This window comes from Leuciscus leuciscus (genome assembly GCF_965113295.1).
Source record: "Leuciscus leuciscus genome assembly, chromosome: 12".
NCBI classification, from domain to species: Eukaryota; Metazoa; Chordata; class Actinopteri; order Cypriniformes; family Leuciscidae; genus Leuciscus; species Leuciscus leuciscus.
In genome coordinates this window covers 5646577-5663280 of record NC_138736.1, presented here as the reverse complement: position 1 = coordinate 5663280, position 16704 = coordinate 5646577, and the positions used below count along the sequence as shown (strand labels likewise).

Sequence of the window (16704 nt, the reverse complement as noted above, 5' to 3'; positions counted from 1 at the left end):
TTACATGTATGCAACTAACCCTAAACCAAACCCTAATCATACCCTAACCCTATAGTAAGTAGGCTACATGTAGTTAATTACTATTACTCAGTAGCTACTTAAATGTATAATTACACTGTAACGGGGACACATTAAAATAAAGGGTAACCAATTATTTTGTCAATTCAATCAAATACATTTGCTTTGGGAGGATTCAAGATGTTATCTATCTCATTTTATAAAATGAACCTATTGTTAATTTCTTTGTTTTGCATTGAATTTTTTTATTTCACAATTACAAATTTCTCAACACTTTGCTAAGATTTGAAGTCTTGGTAACACTCTATTTTAAGGTGACGTAGTCACACGTTACTATGTACTTACTATAGTAAATTATGCATAATTAAGTAAATAACCCTAAGTACATGTAGTTAATAGTACTCAGTAATTACAATGTACAATGTAACTACGTCACCTTAAAATAAAGTGAAAATTAATTTCCCTTACTGTAAAATCTTTAAAATTTACAAATAATAAGATTAATGAATTAAGTACTTGATCTTATCTTTCTTACTGATTGAGGTGTCCTTTGTTTACCTGTTTGTATTTCCAACTTTCTTTCCTTTTACATTTTTTTATTTACTTTTTTGCAATTAAAAAAATAAATAAATAAAAACAATAGTCATTTTATTATACAATTTTAAATTAGCTGAAAAGTTAAATGAGCTTATCATTGCAGATTGTGACTTTAACTAAACTGTATTTTATTATTTTTTAATTGGTGATCTCCTAAATATAATAAGTGCTGTAAATGAAGCAATGACAGAAACACAACCTCTCTCTGAGGATAATGCACAGGAGGCTCCTCCCTCCCCCATCCATCCATCATGCCCCATAAGCTTTAAAGATGACAATGAGATAAGGTCTATTAAAATGTATTCAACCCCCTGTGGAGAGGCAGAGCACACAGATGGCCATGATGACCACTTGCACTGTGCACAATGCCACACAACTGGACGGTCTATAGTGAGCGCCACGAGTGATACGACAAACCGTCTGTTGGTTTTGTATTAATTTTTTTTTTTTTTTTTTTTTTTTTTTTACCTCATGAGTGCAACCCGGCTGCATCTTGTGTCATCAAGATTTTAGGTTGCTAAGCAACATCTCCAGACAACCTCTGACAGGAATACAAGTATGATCAAGTGTTATGCAATGCATAGTATTAAAAAAAAAACATGAGGATGTAACAAAATATTTATATTGTCAATTATATAGCCTACAACACGTTCTGCAACAATTTAGCAGTTGCATTAAAATCCTTTCTTTTTTTTCTTTTTCTTTTTTTGTCTAAAGGCAAAAAAAAAAAAAAATTGTGGTTCATGCAACATGCTTAATGAAACAAACAGGAAGTTAACAAATCCATTTTCACATCACCCTAAATCCATATAAATTAGAAGCTTAAATATACTCCTTCTTTTAATAATTGATTATTTCTAAAATTGTATAATTCACATATTTGTCCCACAAATCACCTATTAATGCCTTTATGCTGCAAAGGCAGCACATACGCTGATGAAGTGGCATATATAACACAAAAAGTGCATTTACACTAAACAGAGGAAGCAAAAATGCATTAACATGGAAATTACAATTGCAATTGAATCGATTGATTATTCTTGTCACCACGTGGCCTTGTATCACTCCAGTAAGACCACTGTAGTTAATATTATTCTGCGATATTACTTTCTTTCCTTTGCCAGACTGCAGTTTGCTTGTTCCCCCTCTATACAGATTACTGGACCGAACCATTTGTGAAAATTAAGGTTACGCACCTGTCAATTGTCGAAGCTCTCATGACAATAGAACATAGTCGAGAAACCGAATTAGTTGCAGTGAATACATGAAGAAAGACGGAAATTGCTTTGTCTAAACTGATAGTTTGACTCTGAATAGTCTTGTGTATCAACAACACCCCTACTGAGGGAATGGCGGCATCACCCCTCGCCTGCAATGGCGTTGTCTAGCTGTGCGCGCGCGCGCGTGCGTGCGTGTGTATGTGTGTGTGTGTGTGAGTAAAGCCCGGCTTGTATGTCACATTGTGTCAATTGTCTGGTAAGGTCCTGTATGGCAGCTTGATGCCAGTAGCGTTGCTGAATTAAAATGCTTTCCAATGCAATTCCCCTCTAGTTAATGATTTAAAGCGAGGACACATTTATTCCTGTGATAACTAACATTACATTTGAAGGCGTAGGTAAGTGCCTCTTTTGTTTTGGAGCAACAACAAGGGAGTTAAGCAATACTTGAGCCACTTCTGCTTTGTGTTTATGTACGGTGTTTTGCAGATACACTCGCTGGAATGAACTAGGTGTGTATTTTTTGAGTGTTTATGGAGACTGGGTTTGTAGGATGGAGCTGTCAGTGATGCAAGCGATGTGATGTGATGCGCGCACGGGTTGCTCATCATCTTTGAATAGCGCAATTTCGCTATTTTTAGTCGCACTTTTACCAAATGCATATTTACATCTCCAGTTTCACATTTATTCGCGCTATGCATGTTGTGAGAGTAAATGTGGGCTGTTATCTAACCAACAGAAACTGTTTTACATTATGCAGGTTGCTCGCACAGCTCTATTTTGTCCTTGTGCTGGGCTTAAATGTGCATCTGCCTTTTCGTGCTTTTATTGTCGATATTAAATATTAATACGTGAGATGTGGGATTGATTTTAAACACATTCCGTCAGGCTGAAAAATGCAGCGGCTGTCTGCGGTGTTCACGATGGGTGCTGGATGGTAAATCTAATATGTGAGTCATATCGAGATCTGCGTCGAAAACACATCGTTGCATCAACAACATCGCGCTGATATCGAGTGCTCCGTCGGCCCTTATGGCAAAGTGATGATCACGCATAATGTTCAAGAACCAGGGCGGTGGACTAGAGCCAATGCAAAGGCATCTTCCAGCACCCGAGCCCTTTTCGAGGCGTGTTGTGTTTACAAACTGATGTGCAGCAGAGTTGCTTTAGAGATGTTGTTGTTTTCATCTGCCCTGCTGCTGCTGTTCAGTAGGCTATTGTAACGAATTTGGGTGAACTAACTCAATTAAATTGCTTTATTTAATTGCAAAGTCCAGAGTGGACTTATAAGGTACATGCCCACCTGTGTGGCCAAATAAACCCACTAGACATGTGTCATTTAAATGCATTAAGCGCTTAATTTAAATCGAATTTATTTTTGATGAGTCAGCATGACTTATTAAAGAAGTGCTGATTTTTAGTGTCTGAGCAACAATTCTTCTTATTTTAAAGTCAATCAATTTCTGTCTCTTTCACAGGTCATCATATCAAATCTATATTGCTTTGCCAATGCAGAAAGCTAGTTTCGAGACAAATGTTTAGGCTCTGAGTCTGTAGTCCCTATATTTTTTTCACTATGTCCCTACAATGAATTGTAAGTGGGTAAAGTGAGCTTATTAGGAACAATAGGGGTCAATGGAGCCATCCCTAATAATCCCACTTGACAAAAAAGTTATTTTTCTGTGATTACAATCACAGACAGATTTTTTTTTTTGCCTCAAGAAGTTTCTAAAATGTTTTAATTTAATGTGGTTAAATAACTGTTAAATTGTATACAATATTTCAGTTTTTACTGTATTTTTTTATTAAATAAATGCAGCCTTGGTGAGCAGCTTCTTTCAAAATCTTTTTTTTTTAAATCTTAAATTCCGATTTTTGAATGGTATTTTATTATGGATAGTATATAAAACAACAAACAATTGGGCCTATTTGGTATGTGGGCTTATTAGAGTCACTTCCTTGACAAGTTTCCACTTTTTACAGTAGGTTAATAAACTTTATATAGTTAGTTAGATTTCTCATGTCTGTGAGGCTTGTCTATATACTGTTTTTCAGTTCATTTTTGAGATGCGCAGGCCTATATGATTGTCTGCTGTGCAAAAATAAATAATAATTGCATAATTTGTGAAGAAACAAGCTTCTCATAACATTTTTGTAAATGCTTTCAGGAATCCCCAACAATATGTGATTACACCCAACGAACAACCTGAAGGTATGCTACTGTTTATTTGAGAAGACCTCCATTGTCGAGGCTAAGATGATGAAGACAGAGGCCTCGGCAGAGAGGAATACCCTGAGGAGCGCTTCCCCGCACCGGAACGCCTACAGGGCAGAGTTCCAGGCTCTAAAGAAGGCATTTGACCAACCAAGACAGGATGGAGGCCCCAAACTCAAGGACCCAGAGGGGATCAGGCAGCCTCGAGGGCGGCAATACGGGGCCCACGTCAGTCGCATCAAGAACATGTTCATGCAAATGGGGACTGAGAACATTGGGTCCAACAGACGAGCAAGGGATGAGACCTCCCCACAGAAACTCAGCAAGCCAACAAACTTCATCAACAAGTCGGATGGGTCGGTGGTCCAGTTACAGCACGGCAATGGAGAGCGGACTGCTGGTGGCCATCATAAATCAAAGTTCTCAGAAACAAGGAAGCTTTTTGAGCAGAGCTCCAGGGATGCTTCACAGTCGCCTGTGTACTCTTATGGCCGAGAAAAGAGGGGTTCTCACGAGCATTTGGATGACTGGAGGGGAACGCGTTCAAACAGAGGCAGTACAGACTCTTTGGATAGTCTTTGCTCCAGGACAGAGGCCTCATCTCCCACTGTGAGTCAGCTCAGTGCTGTGTTCGAAAATATAGATCAGCAAGGCTCCGGTGCTACTTTCAGAAGAGGCCAGGGAGGCGGAAGGGGGCTGTATTCTCCAGATGGCTTACAGAGACACGGGGAGGCCAGCGAGGATGACACCAGTGCTCGACAGTCTCCGTCAAGTGGTTTTTACAGGACGCGAGTGGGTAGCAAGCACAATATGCCAGTTTCTTCATCTTCAGAAGATCTTCTCAGTCCTAGTCCTCTGTCTGAGGCCGTGGACCAAGTGAAACACGACGAGAAGAAGCCCCAGGAGACCCCCGAGGTGGTTGATGGATCCATTGAACTGAAACCAAAAGATGAGGTAAACTCAACCAAGGTCGTGGACAATTCTTCAGCTGCGGCTCAAGTCAATGACACTGCAGGAAATTCACATGAGTCTACAGCTACCAGGGTCCACGAGGACACAGACGGTCATGTGAAAGAGGAGTCTAGCTGGATTACAGAGGATCAAATTGAAGAACACAATGAGGAATATTGCGGCAATGAGAGAGTTATTTTCACTGCCGATGGAGATGCTTGCTACCAGGGCTGGGGGGAGAGCTGCACAGACTTAGAGGATGACCTGTACGATGATGACCTTTCCTATGACCCAGGATCAGAGATTACGGAGATTCCCGGCCTTCCAGAGGAGGTCAAGGAGGATATTCCACAAAAACGGAAAATTCAATTCAGCTCTGCACCCATAAAAGTAAGTTTATTGATAGTCTTTTGCATGTTAATAGGTCAATGATGTGAATACATTACATATAAAAAATACATAAAAATGCAATTCGTAATGCAATGACTTATTTTAAAACTCACCCAAAAATGAAAATTACGTAATTAATTACTCACACTCATTTCGTTCCAAACCCATAAGACTTTAAAGACTATCTCCGAAACACAAATGAAGATATTTAATGAAGTCTGAGAGATTTCTGTCCCTCCATTTACAGTCCACGCAACTACTTTTAAAAAGCTGTTTGTCACAACATCAGAAGCTCAGTCATGCTTAATTGACGTGTGTGAACCAATGAGGTTCATTATCTGAAAATTTGGACTTAACCGCCCAATGCATAAGATTCGTTTTAAGATCTGAAGCATCACAGTGGTAGTTGCATATCTGTCAATGGAGGGACAGAAATCTCTCAGATTTCATCAAAAAGATCTTCATTTGTGTTTCAAAGATGAACAAAAGTCTTACAGGTTTGTAACGACATGAGGGTGAGTAAATTATGAAAATGTTTACATTTTTGGGTGGACTTTAATATACACTTAACAGTATATAACCAACATGAATACAAAGAGTTAATTCCTGTTTTAGATTTTTTCAGGGACACTCTTAAATGTCATTGACCCTAGTTTATGTTTTGTAAATCTATGTGTGTATGCTTTGATTTTTTTTAATGGACTTAGATATGACCACCATCATGCTATTGAGTTCCTGTTGTTCATCTCATCTGAAAGCATAGTCATAATTTAATCTATAGAGGCCATTAATGCCATTTTATTGATTTTCTCCAATATAGTGAGAGTATTTCTTGTTTTGCCTGCCTATGTTAGTGCTTTAGATAATGAGCAGACACAACCATAAAGTGACATCCAGAGGCCACTCATGCCTGTGGGGAGATGAACACATATAGCTTCTGTCCTCACATGCCTCGCTGACTCTCCTTGCTGTAACTTTTCACACCACCACTATACACTTGTCAATCACTGTTCCTCTACACTATCATCAAGTAATGTTCCCATAAGAACATGGATAACCACTGTGTTTGCAACTTCTTCCAAGGTGAAGCATGAAGGTAATTACAGTCTGTCTATCGATGTCTTGTGTTTCGCAGGAAGCTATCACATTGTTTGAGAGGGGATTTTTGTGATGTTAACTTCTCAGAAATGCATTTGACAGTCAATTAGAGTTCTGATAAATTCAGTTAGCCAGCATTTAAAATGGTTATCTTTGATTTCACCATATAATGGCACAGCTGTGGACTCAGACGGTTGTTATTGATTAGTTGCGTTATCGTGAAAATTGCTGCTGAATGTTTGAGCCTCTGGAAATGTGTTTACAACTCCGGCTATTAACTCAGATTGGAAGCTGAATATAGATGTGGAAAATACTCGAAAACCCTGCTTCCCCTGGTTGGATCAGTCCCATTAATACACTAAGCAGTGCTGGACCGGTTCCCCTGCCTCTCTCACTGGGTTAACGTGATGTTTGCTCGCTAATCTCCCTCACAAGAGCTGAATTTCATCAAGCTGTTGTGTGCCAGAATTAACTGAATTAAAAGGTCCATTAAGGCCAGTTTGTACACGTTTTTGCTCTTCAAGTATTGTATTCTTAGAGTCTCTTAATCAGATCACATCCCAATGCTACTCTTGGTTTCAATTTTTGGATCCTGCTGCTAATTATAAACATGAAATATAGGTCTTCACAGCTGCCGAATGTCAAATGTGTGACGGTGCATTTGAACATATGGTTCAAAATTGGCATTTAGATCAGTCTGTAATAACAGATGTGTCCTTTAGCTGTGTTCTTCCATAAATAGGCTAGTCATCAACTAAATATTATTAAACAAAGCTATAGTGCTGTAACACATTGAGCAACTACAAAATGTCAGCTTACTGTAAAATGGCATTGTGCCAGCTGGGTTAACTGTCAACTCAACTGAACTGCCCTGGTCGTTAGCTTGACAAAGACAGACTTTTTCATGAGTCAGGGAATTTTAAACCCAGGCCACATGCTTTTTCTGCAGACATGGAGGAAATAACAGCCTGTGGTCTGTGTTCAGACTTGAGAAAGGGCCTAATTTGTGGTAAAACATTGTCCATTCACCAGACAAGACTAGCTTGACGATGAATAGAAGTGTCAGTCATTAATCATACTGAACATTTTCATAATATTTCTTAGTCACTCATTAAGTGGATCGTTTCCATATTAAAGCGTTTCTAAGCGTAATTAATGTAGAGTTGCTGTAAGAGGCTCTTGTGCGAGCAGCTCTAGTGGCTGTGTGGAATAACAGCACTCTCAAAGACTCATCCCTCCATTCACTCTGACGATTAAAAGTTCCTCAATTGTAAAATGATCACAGCATAATTCTCTGATACATCTTGTCATATCATGGAATACATATAGGCTTGTTTTATTTATCATATTTCTATCTCCGTGTTTGAGCTCTTAATGTATTAATGACCTTGCTTTGTGGTTGGCAAATGGGGTCACTCTGTTTAGATGGGGTCGCAGATGGCTAAATGCAAGTAATAAAATGCAATAACCTAATGCCTATTTAGCATAGCAAAATTTGCTAAACTTTTTGTTGTTAATGTCCAAGGTTTGCATTCATGGACAGGTTGCATAACATCCTCTCATTCTATTGGTGAGCATGTATAGTTAAGTTAGTATTTTTTATTTATTTACGACTATTGTGTTATACAGCTGTGAATGTAAAAGGTCTGCAGAGTTTCAAAGATCAAAGTGCACGATAAATTCAGTTATTGTCTCTCAAAACAAAGAACCGATTTGCCAAATTCGAGTTGTCAGGAATTCCAGTCTCACTTCCGGCTCACACCTGCATAGGTTTGTAACATTTTTGCATAATGCCAGCCGATGGTCTTCATTGGCTGTTCGTGAACAACGTCTACTTTGACCCGCCCTCAAACAGTGTAGTTGTAGCTGAGGCCTGGAAGAGTTTGGTTTGTGTGGTTTTTTTTGCACTGTCAGAGCAAATCCACTTTGCGTGCTCTTCCAAAGGATGAGGACTTGAGCTCAAATTGATATGGTAAAACCAATGCCATTGTTAGTGTTCGTATCACTGTGTATCAAGTGCTGAGGAAGCCTCCGGAGCTGAACTTCAGATATGGCAACGAGCTGTAAGTGGTAGACCAATCACAACAGACTGGAGCATCTGACCAATCAGAGCAGAGTAGGCTCTAGGAAAGGAGGGTTTTAGAGAGACTAAATCCTTTATTGAGCCGTTTCAGACACTGTGAGAAAAGAGCTGATGCTGCAATGTATATTATGAGAAAATGAAAGTGTTTTTTGACCTTGGATGCAAACTTTGGGTGTGAAACTTAAAAATGTAACCTGAAATTTCCCCTTTTGTGCTCCATGAAAAAAGAATGTCATACAGGTTTAAAACGACATGATGGTAAATAAATTATAACTATTTTCATTTTGGGGTAAAATACTGAATCCCTTTTAGAAAATTGGTTTTCTTTCTACAGTAAAAAAAAACGGTTAGTACTGTGGTGTTGCCACTTGATGTCCAATATAAAAATCAAGGTCCTAAAGAAAAATCACGGACCTAGCTGACTTTAAAGGGGACCTATTATGCCATTTTCCAAAGTCTAAATTTTGTTTTCTTGGGGGCTACTACTACTAGAATAGGTTTTCATGCTTAAATGTTGAAAAATACATTCTTTTTTTACATATTTGACATTGTTGCAGCTCCTCTCTTCCCAGTCTGTCATTAATGCTCTGATTAATGCTCCTTCTGAAAAGCACAATGTGCTCTGATTGGTCAGCTGGACCAGTGTGTTGTGATTGGTCAACCACTTTGAGCATGTTTCTGAAATGTCACGCCCCTTACCATGACTGCCAGTTTCAACACACTTCAACCAGGCCTCGTCCCTTTATTTTGTGTTTGCTTTGGGCAGGAATTAATTAAATGAGGAATTTTGTGACATGTTCGTTCCCGGAAGAAAACTCAAGACAATGGAGGCATTTCAGGAAATTCAGAAACAGTGACACTGATATATAACTCCCTTTGGTGTGACTTTGTGCTTTGTAACTTCGCAGACCTTTTTCATGCTCAAACAGCAACATTACACACTAAAGAAAGTTGAAAATGTGAAAAAGCATAATAGGACCCCTGTAATGGATTTATTCCATAAGGGTTGTTTTGTAAACACTGGAGGCAGTGGAGAGCACTTGAAGTCCGTTTCATTGACCTGACTCAACTGTGATTCTACTCGTCTCATGGCCCCAGCATGGCAGTGGGTCAGTCTGACTCTCATAATGAGGATGTGGTATCTATCTACTAGCCCTTTTTATAAATAGATGTTAGTTGCACAAATCAGTTTTACTTCTAGCTTTTCAGCTATCATGTTACAAAAGCATGTGCCTTACCTTAGCAGAACAAGAAATTAAACAAAACAAGAAATTAAATGTGTGTAAGTGTGAGGCCAATGTCAAATGTAAACTCAGGTAGGCTATGTTTATATTCACTGGTTCAGTTTAGCAGAACAATCAAGAACTTACCTTTGCATGATATTGGTCTCGTGAGACAACTACTTAGACATGCTCAAGGTCCTTTTGGATTGAGTCAGCAATGTCAGCTCAAAGTATGGGCAAGAGAGAAGTGACTCTAAAATGGAGTGGATGCTGCTAAGTATTAAAAAAGGAAGGACTGTTGCTCAAAGGGAAGTAGTTACAGCACGTGGAAAGATTCAAGTATCTTCGATCGACTCTGATTGCAAAGTGTGACTGCTCTACAGACATCAGAGTAAGAACAGCCACGGCCTTGAAAGTGATGAGCGATCTGGACCATATCTGGAAAAACAAAAACATCAAGTATGAGACTGTGTAGTGTGTACAGATCCCTCATACTCCAGATAGCTTTGTATGGTTGCAAAGCATGGACACTTAGGAGTGCTGAAGAGAAACTACTACTTGTATTCAATATGGCAGCACTTAGAAAACTACTTGGCATCCGCATCATAGACAAGAAACGATGACATCAGATAGGCCCTCAATCAGATAGAAACGATCGTGCAAAAAGTGCATGGAAGACAACACCAGTGGCTTGGTCATGTACTTGTACGAATGGATAAAAACAGGACTGCCAACATCGCATTGCACAGAAGAGTAGAAGGTACCACAAAAAGAAAACGTCCAAGAACAACGTGGATGTCGTCAGTGTACGACGTTGGACAACAATATGCTAATGAGAATTGCGCAAGATAGAGACAGATGGCGTTTAGCGTCGACTCATGCGAGAGCCTATGTTGAAGTGTAATAAACTGGAGATATGGTGAAAAAGAAGATAATGAGAACGCTATTGTAATAAGTCGTTGTGAATTAATTGGGTGTTGTTGCCGTGGAGCGCGTCCACAACATGAGTTATACATTCTGACAGCACGCATCTGAGGCGACGTTGGTGACAGTTGTATTAGTCGTTATATTTGATTATTAAATAAGTACTTTAATTAAAGGAGCTGTATGTAAGAAATGTATTTCAATTAATCATAAAATGGCCCTGATATGTCACTAGACATTAAGAAATCATGTTCATTTCAAATACTTATATCACTGACAACAGTAGTCCGGCCAGGATATTGTCATTTAAAAAGTGAAGTTGCAGCCCTCAACTGATGTTGATGTTGTCATCTTGTGTTTTGGCCTGAAGCTCCACCCTCCAATCTACCAATCACAAAGTCAGTAGTGTTTTGACATCCGGGTTGCCAGCTCAGCTCTAGTTACCACAGCTGCAGCTACAAACGTTCCTGCTGGATCCTGCAGCCTATCTGGCAACCTCGAGTCAGGGGGAAGGGGGAGGGGATACACCGCTCTACAGTAATTTGAAAGTGATTGCAGTACCAGTTTTGGCCACAATCTTACATATGGCTCCTTTAAATGATCGATCCCATCGACTCATTTTACAATCCTACTAGCCCTTTATTTAAACTAAAAACCCTTTGCATTCATCTGGTGAGGAACATAGTGTTTTGAGCAGCATGTGCACACACTGTCATGCAGTTGGCTATATGCCACTGCTGTATTACACTATTAAGGCTAACTAACGATTAATCGATTAATTGATCGTTAATTTAAACGACGATTGATCGTGGGAATTTGTGTAAATTGACATCCCTACTAGTGTTGTGTAGTTGAGTGGATAGATGCTGTTTACAAGATCATGTTATATTAGATTTAATTGAGAGCAAACCAGATCCCATCAGATGAAGCATCAAACACGTCCCTGATGCCGAAATCTGCTTTACAATGAATTCTAGTGTTTGTTTAGCTGTGCCCTTCATTACATCCATCCTGTCATCATCCTCCTACATAAACTGCACTTACTGGCTAAATGAAATATGACATTATCTCTGCTAATCTCAGCCTCTTGTTAGGGCATATTTATTCCTTCTTGATTCTCTAATGGAATTAAATGGATTTGAAAGACTGGGCAGCAGTTGAGTGACTGCTAAAATGATTCAATGATTATACTCTCCATTCTTTGCTCAGATGCACATACTGCATATAGACCGAACGGCTTCCTCTGAATCAATCCAGCCTTGATCAGCTCAGTCCTGTCATTTAGTTAAAAGGGTGAATGGCTATAGTCTAGTTATTAGCCATATTTTAGGTTTCTATTAAATATACATAAACATTCTTTCAGGAACGTGGATGAGAAAAGTCTTTTAGGTGAGTGAGCTGAGTAGCCGAGGATGTTTTATTCATTTTCATTTTATTTTAAGGAATCTCCAGTAGATCAAGGTATTTTTAAAGCATTAGTCCTGACTGGAGAAGATTAAGGTGGCTTTATGTAATTGGCAAAGGAGTATTTCATCTTTATACGGTGGATAAAGATATCTCATTTGGAGATTTCCTGAACTACTTAGGTAGTTGCTAACTTAAATCAGCCAATGAGCGCATTTTTCTAACCTGGCTTGATGTATTTCTTATTTAAACAGGAAGTTTGGGTCGTGATAAAGTGTCTTTCCCTTTAAAAAAACAGTCCAGTTAGCTTTGCTACATCACAGCCATGATTTGCTACTTTCTTTGCAGTGGTTATTAGGGGGCGGGGCATTCTCATTCCAGATAGCATCTGATTGGACAAAAATCTGTGTAGTGCAGGATGAGTCATCAATATTTTTTGTCACTTTTTTCCAAGAGAAATTTTTTATTTTAAATGTGTATTTCTGCTAAAAGTGAGTTGGTCCAATTTTGTGTTACATTTTGTAAAAATGTCTACAGTTTGGTCTGTTTATCAGGAGCTCTCAGTTCTTTGTCTAATTTCTTGAATTTGTTACACAGAACAAACATGCTGTTATGAGATGGCAATGTATGGTTTGTGCACTTCAACTTCAGAAAAAAATGAAACAATCAAGCAATTTTGATGCTGTAGTCATTGGCAAAGTTCTGTCACGCAATGCATCGTGAATGCTTTTGCTTGCTTGTTTCTCTGACATCTGACCCTTTCTGGAGTTGAATTTTTAACGACTGTGGAAACAGAAGACAAGCCGTTCCAGCTGTCCGTGTCAGGCACTAATTCTCCACTGCTCCGTCACAGGCCATCACTGAATCTGTTAGAGAGTGAAGCTCCTGCTTTTTTCCATGATGGAAACAAGGAGGTGTTCAACGCTGACACAGTGTCCTGTATTGTTGTTTGACAGTCGGGACAAATGTGCTCGCTGACTGTTCACCAAGTTGTGCCATTTTCCCCTCACTGTGTGTCCATTGTACTCAGGAATATACTATTTAATGATACTAATATAGTATTTTAGAATATATATTTGATTATATATTTTTTTGCTACTTTTTTTTTTATTGTTTTTTTGTTAGGAACACACAGGAAACTTACAGAAAAAAGAAAGAAAAAACATAATAACAATAGGAAAAATAGTTGTCATACATTACATATATTCGCTCAGCAATACATTACATCAATATACACTAATGTAAACATTCAAAACAAACATGTATTCTGCAGAGGAGAAAGCTTACCATTTTCTCCATTTGTTCACGAAGATTTGTTTTTGAAGTCGTAGTATATATGTGTCTCTCTCTATATATTTTTTTTACCTCTGTTACTATTTGATTGAAACCACTCTTGAAACCTCTCAAATATAACATTGAATGACTTAGGAATACAGAGAGCAAATATACCATTAATAAAAGACCATATAACCTCCCAGAAACTATTAATCTTTGAACATTGCCATGATAATATGCGCATGATGTGCCTCGTCCACTCCACAGTTCCTCCAACATGGGTGGCGTGACCCCGTTTGTAATGCCTTAATTCTCAGCTTGATAAAAAATCGAGTCAAATTCTTCCAGTACTTCATGCCATTTTATGATATTTCTATTTGTTATAATTTTTTTTATTGAGAAAGAATATATTATTATATTTTTAATACATACAGTAGTGGCTAAAAGTGATGTCAGGCCTATAGGAAAATTGACATCTTCACGCTTTATTTCATTTATGTTATCTTTTAATCATGTATTTATTCATGATTATGTTGTAGTCAGTGTATATTTTTTCCTGTGAGATTTTAGTATATTTTTTTGCATAGTAAAAAAAAAACCTGTAATTTTGTCAGATAAATATAACCAAGTCTAGTGTTTTGTTCTTCCATTATATTTAAAAAAAAAAAAAAAATATATATATATATATATATTATTTATTTATTTATATATTATTTTATTTATTTTACAATGTCTTCATCATTGTTTTTTGCCACTTTCAAATATAAATATTTTTAATATTTTCCTCATATTTATTTTGATGGTTTAATAGAACTTGTAGGATCATTAAAAACAGTGCACCTATATTTTCTATTAATTATTATTTTATTTTTTTTACTTTTCTTTATATAGTCCAAGAACTGTTTTGGAGTTATTGTAAATCTTTTATAGGAAGTATTGAATACAAAGTTCAAAGCATTATTAAATGCATATATACAGTACTGTGCAAAAGTCTTAGGCATGTTAATACCCCCCCACCCTTCTTAGGTATTAACATGCCTAAGACTTTTGCACAGTGCTGTATATATATATATGCATGCATATTAAGGATAGGCTAATACGCTGATTTCACGCAGCCGCCATTTTGAAATCGAAAGTGAGGCTCCGGTGGGAAGAACCCCGGAAGTAAAGATAAACAACAATGCCTTGGATTACCAACCTGAAGCTGCTGCCGCGATTTACACTATTGGATGTTAATATCCAATATAGGATATGTATATAGTTCATACCTGCTTCGTTTTTTACATTCTGAATTATATATAAAAAAAATATTTTATTTATAAATGAATTTCACTGTATATAGTCTAAAGTATGAAAGAAATGTTTGTACATTTTTAGAATTGACACAACATCATTAAACACAACAATACGCCATCACATTCACGACTCTCCTGTGATTAAAGGCGACACTTCCGGTTTTCTTCCCACCGGAGCCTCGCTTTCGATTTCAAAATAACGGCTGCGTGAAATCAGCGTATAGCTGGAACTAGCTTGCACATACACTTCGCCTGTAAATGTAACACCCTCACCCACTCATGTGGTCAGTTGATGAATTATGTATTCATCAGACCATGTTACTGATCATGTGAGAAGACTCAGCCAACACATGAGAAATGAAGCATAAAGTAAGCAATTGTTGTCTTGTTTATCCCCTCATGCTAGCAGCTCCCCCTCTCTGTTCTAGCATGCTCCATGTTGGCGGGTGGTGAGGCCTCCAAAGGTATTTCCATAAACACATGATTAAAAAGAGTGCGAAATGATGACATTCCAGGCCAGATAAACTGGGGGGAGGGGGGGAAAGAGTGAAGAGGGTGAACATAACCATATGTTTTGAAGGAGCTATGGTCTTGACACAGAGCAAAAGGCTAATTATGCTTGAGAGTTTCACATCACCTGACTGACCAGTTCAAGTCTCCTCCACGGCCAAAGTGATTTTAAAAGATAAAATGGCTTTTAAAACAATGCTGAGTCTCATGGAAAGCTTTGACTACATGAATTGATAAAAGCGTTTAATAGCTTTCAGCATTATGAAAACATTCAAATAATTGCCATGAAACTGGTGATTCATATGTTATTATGCTCTGTGTTTGTTCAGCTACTGAGACTTTTATGTCCCAGGTGTTTATTTGAATTAAAACTAAAAGATTTGTTTGTTCTTTTTAGGTCAGATTTGTAAAACATATTTTGAATTTTTTTTACAATGTCTTCATCATTGTTGTTTTTTGCCACTTTCAAATGTCTTTTATATCTAGATATTATTTATTATTTTGTAATTTTAATGAAAAGATTTTATAGTACCATTGCCATTAAAAAACATTATTGGTTTGGAGTATCTTCTTCTCACCAATGCTGTATTTATTTGATTAATATTATTGCTATTTAAATAATTGTTTTCTCTTTTAATATATTTTAAAATGTAATGTATTCCTGTGATCAAAGCTGAATTTTCAGCATCATTACTCCAGTCTTCAGTGTCACATGATCCGTCAGAAATCATTCTAATATGCTGATTTGCTGCTCAAGATATTTATCATTTATTAGTATTATAAATATTGCTAAAAAGGATTATTTGATTTATGTATTTAAAAGTAACATCATTATTTGAAATAGAAATTGTTTGTATTTTTTTGTAAATGTGTTTTCTGTCACTTTTGATCAATTTAATGCGTGCTTGCTGAATAAAAGTATTAATTTCTTAAAAAACAAATATCTTACTGACCCCAAACTTTTGGACGGCATATCCATTTTTACACAAAATATGATCAACAAAAACAAAACAAAAACACTAATAATTACTAATAAACGGGACATTTTTCCAAACATTTCCACATTTAGTCAAATAATGCAAAAAGTGTGAAAATATTATTTACTGTATGTATTCAGCTGCTAGCTATGAAAAGAGCATTAGCAAGACAAATATTAAAACAATTGTTTAATGTCGTTAATTTGAGATGTAATTTCCACTCATGCTTTGAGATGGAAATTACATTTGTTATGAAAAAAACAAAAAACAACCTTGATGATTCCTACTGTCGTAGGACATTGTTAGTATAAAAACTAGTGAAAGTGTGAACAAAATAGTTTTTCCACTGGTGCACATTTTGCCCATAGTTCAAGAAACACGTTTTCATATTTGAATGTATTTCTAAGCAATATGATAGAAAGAAAGTTAATTTGACTTTGGCAAACACCTCATTTTGCAGCCGATACCTGTTTTCATAGAATAGTGCAGGAATGTGTGTCTGCAGATTTGCCTCTGTGTTGCATGGT

General features: G+C 37.3%; 1 protein-coding gene across 5 annotated transcripts in view; it reads left to right on the top strand.

The window, feature by feature from the left end:
* Positions 1 to 16704, top strand: part of ppp1r9a (protein phosphatase 1, regulatory subunit 9A) — a 66218-nt gene that overhangs the window by 4490 nt on the left and 45024 nt on the right. For 4 of the 5 annotated variants that reach the window (XM_082187038.1, XM_082187041.1, XM_082187040.1 and 1 more), the window contains exon 2: positions 4001 to 5388. In XM_082187038.1, coding sequence (XP_082043164.1) covers positions 4090 to 5388 — 1299 coding nt within the window. In that variant the 5' untranslated portion in view covers positions 4001 to 4089. Of the gene's footprint in view, positions 1 to 2088; positions 2231 to 4000; positions 5389 to 16704 lie in introns of those variants that run through there. The other variant, XM_082187039.1, reaches the window with a different exon arrangement.